The sequence below is a fragment of the Lissotriton vulgaris genome, chromosome 4_1 (genome assembly GCF_964263255.1).
Source record: "Lissotriton vulgaris chromosome 4_1, aLisVul1.2, whole genome shotgun sequence".
In the NCBI taxonomy this organism is placed as follows: domain Eukaryota; kingdom Metazoa; phylum Chordata; class Amphibia; order Caudata; family Salamandridae; genus Lissotriton; species Lissotriton vulgaris.
In genome coordinates, this window is record NC_141691.1 from 1847862934 (window position 1) to 1847868933 (window position 6000).

At 36.7% G+C, this 6000-nt stretch overlaps 1 protein-coding gene across 1 annotated transcript in view; it reads left to right on the top strand.

The window, feature by feature from the left end:
• Positions 1–2754, top strand: part of MAL2 (mal, T cell differentiation protein 2) — an 87371-nt gene extending 84617 nt beyond the window's left edge. The window contains exon 4 of the mRNA XM_086966146.1: positions 1304–2754. Coding sequence (XP_086822272.1) covers positions 1304–1375 — 72 coding nt within the window. The 3' untranslated portion in view covers positions 1376–2754. The remainder of the gene's footprint in view (positions 1–1303) is intronic.
• The last annotated feature ends 3246 nt before the right edge of the window (positions 2755–6000 follow it).

Here is a 6000-nt window from a genome sequence, read left to right on the forward strand (position 1 = left end):
CTAAAGAGGCTGTTCACACAACAAAGCAGACTTGCTTGGTCATCTTTTAACTGCGATATTATAGATCACAGTGAAAGCTCGAAGATTTTTTCTCTTCGAACATAAGTTACTGCCATTTGTTTCAAGAAAAAAGGCACTGAAAGATGTATTGCTGTGACTTTAGTTCTCAGTTACCTTACAGACCAATTATATTTTGATATGATGGATCTGGCTTCATGCCAGATCCAGCAGGTTTAAGGTGCAATATTGGACTCCAATCCAAAACAAAAAATATTCCTGTAGTTTAAAGTTTGGGACAAGTGACATTCACACAGAGACGTCGGGGTAAATCGGCAATGGACAATTTGGGTTGGATCTAATATTTATAAAGGAGCATGTCATGTGATGTATTTTTTTGATAGGCTTCAAATTTAGGTTTGCCCTACCGAATGAATGAGGGGAAAGTCTTATGGTCGTAAACATTATTTTCTATAATGATGTATACAAGCAATCTTCAATGCAAACTGTTTTTGCTAATTATTAAAAAAATATTTTAAAAATGGGAAAGTGGCCTTTCTTGCAGATGGGATATAGAGTGTGCCTATACACTATCCCATTGCCATGCGGATTGACCCGACAATCTTTCACTGTGTTTGGATCTTAAACTTTTTTTATATTGGTGTTAGATAACATGTCTCTTCAGTTACATTTAGAGTTCTATACAATTAACTCGTCATTGGGGTGACCTGTAGAAGTTCGGACTAAACTTATTTAGAAATATTTGACTTGTTTTAGTCCTGCAATACATACGGTTACACAAAAATGATTACAGAAAATGCTTAACTCCAAAATGGTTCATTTTATGACGGGTCGGTTCTTTTTTTACTGCACCGCCAATAAAAACAACGGATGTTATAGTAGTACAATGTGATGTACAAACTCCATGCATGGCACATGAGACCATCAAGAAATGTCTAATTGTAAAACTTATTTCTGTATTCCTGTATTTCAAAAGAATTGTTATAAATGCATGTGCATTCAGCATTTTAAAGTCACACCTTTAACAAATGTCACAAAGGCGAGAAAGCTTCTGAGCATTTGTAATGTTCTCTCGAAGATTTAAGGCTTGACCCTAATCAAACTGAGGCAGTTCAAAAGAGTATGTGATTCCTTCCATTGTACCAACGTGGGAGAACATTTTTGCAAATAAGCATCTTTTTCTTGCTGGTCTCTAAGAATCTTGTAATGCAAAATAATGTATTAACATCTCAAGCTTGACAACTCGAATACATTAATGACTTGGACGTTTCATATTTCTTTTCAGATTTTTGCATTTGCGGTTACTTTATGTTATGGTTGCAGTATGGTCCTCGGATTTCGCAGATGGAAAGTATAACGCAAAAAACTATCCCTAAAGAAATATCTTCCAACAGTTTGGGAAGAAGCACTTCAATACAGTTTTACCGTGAATTCTGACGATTGTCCATTGTTCTACAAAGTGTTGGGGGTCAAATTTAAATATGCTGACTATGAGATAATGGAATATTAATAACAAATGCAGTTCAAAAAGTTAGGTTTCCTCATTCACAACAATGTTGTAGAATAAATCCTATTATTTTAACAAACTGCAGTTTAAGGAATCCTTCCCATCTGGTGGGTGACTCTGTTAATTATTGGAGAAGCTTATGTATACATACTTTTCAGAGAGAGAATGTTTTGTTTGTTGCCCACAGCCTCTCTGTGTATGTAGTCTTTTGTATTTAGGAGCATCATAGCACACTTGAGGTTTTATCATGGTTTATAGTTTGACAAATGTTAGGCAGTGTTTCTAACGAGCACTGTATTATCTAAAATGTCTGTTCCTAATAATACAGTGGTGACCCTTCATAATTCCTGCTACTGCAGTCTTACAGCCTGCACAAGTCTTGAGCATTGTTGTGGTTCTATACAATGGTAAACAGTCTATAAGAAGACTTAAACATGGAATCGTCTGCCTTACTACTAGTAATAACGTGGGTGATTGTGACTTTAAAATAAAACTGAATGTTCGCTGCAGTGCAAATGTGCCAATCATATAAAACTCGTAAGGACATTTTTAAATGCAATGTTTTTAATTGTTTGTCCAAGACACAGATATTGGGCCAGTTATATATTAGAATTCAGATATTGTCATGGCTAGACCTTTTCTCTCTTGATATCATATGTATATATTGTTTTTTCGTTTACATTTTTCTTTTTGCTTTTAGATCTTTGTGCCAGTTTGATAATACCAAACTAGTTTACTTTTTTCATCATATTTTTATGGATAGTTCTTCATTGTTTTTTCATCATATTTGAATGGTGTTTATATTTTAAATCTGAACAAATATTTTGGTTACATATGGTCTGTCACAGGTTCTAATGCTTCTGGTTATGTACTGAGAAATTCGGCCTGATTTAAAAAAATATATTTATATTCATAATTCGCTGTTGTCTACAGTCTTTTTGTTTAGCTACCAACCTACTGTAATATGTGGCAAGTCTGCATTCTTTTGTGACGTACTGAAACAGAAGATGGTCATTTATATTTGCCAGTATTTGATTAGAAAAGATGTATGTTGTGTAAGAATGGAACATTTTATCATATTTGGTTTCTACAGTGCTGTACAGTGTATTATTATTTTTTACAGTTTATACTGTGACATGCTAACTATAGTTTACATATAAATCACATGAACAATTTTAATGTTGGTTACATGGCAACTATTTCAAAGAAATATAAAACTTTTGCCAGTCTGCTTTGTTTCCATTTGTATTTATGGTGTTGGTGAGCGCATGTAATCAAATGTGTACTATCCTTTCCTTGCCATTTGAAGTTGCTAAAGATAATGCGGGTTGAAAGAGCAGGGTCAATATTTTCTTTTCATGTTAGTAAATTTCAATGGATCCTTGCAACTCGGTTGAAGGTGGTAATCTAATGCAATAGAGGTTTAGTACAATGGTAAAAAAGAAAGGGATCACCTGTATTTGGGTTCTCGTATATGTTTTTTGACCTGACTAGATCCTGAACTGATTCCCTGAAACAAGGGCATAGTGAAGCCCCTGCTATACCAGCTTCAGCGTGGGCACTGCCAGATCGATCAAATTCTTATTTTATTTTGACTGATCTAGGGCTTGATGATCATAAGACAGAAGCAGAACCCTTACAAATAATGCTGAAATAAAGATGACTGCATAGTACAGCTGTGGGTAAGGTGATCAAGGTGTGGCAAGGAACAAAACTGGGTTATGAGTGTACAAGAAATTATATTTGCAAAGAAAAAAATAAGTGAGGCAGAAGGATTAGAAGTGCTGAAGAAAGAAGGAAAGTAAAATGCTAGGAAGGAATGAAGGACTGGATGAAGAAAAGGAAAACCGGACAGAATAAAAGTTGAAGGAATGGAAGAAGAACAGAAAGAAGGAAAGAATGTGAAAAGAGGAAAAGAGAAGGAAAGAAAGGAATCCAGAAAATATATCATTGGGAACAGTTGTAATGGACCTTCCCAGATAGCTTTGACATTGAATTCTTTACTCGCTCATGTAGTGTCATATGGCTCCAAGTGGGGGGTATTTCATTTTTCTGGCTACTCCTTGCTCTGAATGACATTTTCATTTTCTGTTGGCCTCTTAATTGAAAATGGAGAATAAGACCTGGGATCTTCGCATTCAACGCATAAGTGGTGAGGCTCGGGCAGCCCTGTTGCCTTAAATCAACCCCATTCTATACCCAGAAGATCACCTACACCTATCCTGTACTCTGGGCTCAAGTTCCTGTCTCCAACCCAATATGTTACCCCACCTCCCTCCCCGTCCCCCGAGAGAGATGTTCTCAGGCAACGCTCAGAGGATGTAACTATTTTTTAATCTGTGTGCCCCAGTCTAAGCTTTCTTGACAGGCAGTATAGCCGCCTGGTTAATGTTTTGGGTTTACAAAACAACTCTAACCTTGATGACTACACCATTTTGGTGGAGTTTCAATACATTTATAAGAGGGGGGAATAATTAACTTGTTAAGTAAAAGCTCGGCAATAGGAATTTCACTAGTTATCTATCCCAGTTCAACAAAAGTAAAAAAAGAGACCAACTCTACAGAGTCTAAAAGAGCTGCAATATTTTATAGAGAACTTTAATTGGCAATCTGAGACCACGTGTCTCTCATTTCCCAGCAACCAAATAGTTGATATATCTCCTAGACTTTAGATTGCAAATTGACCACTGGATGATGGAAAGTGAGAGTAGTTTAGTTGTGTCCCTCTTTACCTATCGTTGACAACATTAAGAGGTAAACACCAAAAATCAATCAAGTGCTGCACTAATATAAACTGGAACAAATCAAAAACTATTGTCTGAAGAAGAACATTACAGACCATGGATAGGTCTTTTTTGCCTTTATTGTGCTGACTCTGGCCGTTCCTGTAACTCTTGCCCAAAGTTCCACCGAAAGGAGTTGGCAGTCCCGTCTGTAGATGGAGTTTTCTGGCAGGGCTGCCTCCATAAAACTCATTGCTCACCAATTTATACAGCTTTGCATATATTTACAGGCTTCTTGCTCATATCTGACTATAAAAGTAAATCTGTGTTTTCGAGATTGGAAATGTAAAGCATGAATGTTCTAATTGGTTCAGGGACTACGGGGAATTTTAAAAATCTGTATTTTGTGACCAACATTGAGTTTAACGGTATAAAAAAAGGTAGTCAGCGAACCTGTTGGGACTTTTGAGGTTGCTATCCACTCATGTTGATCAATTATAATTTAAACTCGGAGATGCCCCGCAGTTTTGATTGATTTTATGGCTCCTGTGTTTATCTGAACACAACTCGAGGATTAATTTGGAAGAAGGAACCATCGTTTTGGATTCTATTATCCCCAAAATTTTTACATTCATAAGTCCCAACTACCTGTGGAACTGTATATCATTAGCAATCAAGGCTCATTTAATCACCATAGTAAATTCAATGGCTTTTGCAGCAGTTTATATCTACTTTAAAATTTTATTTTTGCAAAATTAGGGCTGAAAGTTGCCACCCCATAGACCACGAACCTAGTGCTAGATCACCATATAGATTGATATACTTACTAACCTGTGCACAAAATAAGTACTTGATTACATTGAGCAAAAATATGGTATGTATTCATATGGCACTTTCAATCGTGTTTTTTGGGAGAAGAGCCCTTTACCCGAATAATTTGGTTTGTACCCAAATAACGATGACACCCTAGAATTTCAGTATCTCACCATTTACCTCAGGAGGTTCCACTTCAGATCTGATCTCGTGTAAAAGAACACTACACCATCATAAGCTTAGCAGAATACATAATAAGTCATAAAGACCACTCATTAACGGAGTTCACGATCAAGGGAAACGTTTTTATTGTAGAAAATCTCAAAATCAAGCCATACAGAATAAATGCCATGAAGGCTCAGAATTGCGGAGTTGTACAGAATAGTGAAAGAGCCACATCATTCCAAGTCTCAGATGAGCAGCAAAATCAAGAAAGGTCGGCCAGCACAGGAAAGTCTGAAAGGAAATTCAGGCTCATCCCTAAAACCAAGGGTTCCTCATACACGTTCTTGTATAGAAAATTAGCTAAAGGAATAGATTCAGCTAGGCATGACTAAAATTGAACAAATCGGAGGTTTCAGCGTCACATAAGTAATTCTAGCACTAACCCATTCTGAGCAGCTTCAACAACACTTCATTATAGAAAGCTCAGCTGAAATTCAATATTTCTAAAACAATGGGCTATACACCAGTACAAGAGTACTACCCCTGCAGCCAAATTACAGCAGAAACGTTCTTGGACAGTTGCAATATTTAGAGCATCAGAAAGTTGATTCACCATACATGCACATTTTGGAAAAACACCCTATATGATATCATTCTGTTTTCTGTTCTGCGAGGTCTGTGGGGAGAGAAGTGACGTGGAGAGTCCTGATGGGGGAGGGGTGTTTTCAGAAGTGAAAACAGAGTGAGAGTTAGAGAAATGGCATCCATTTAACT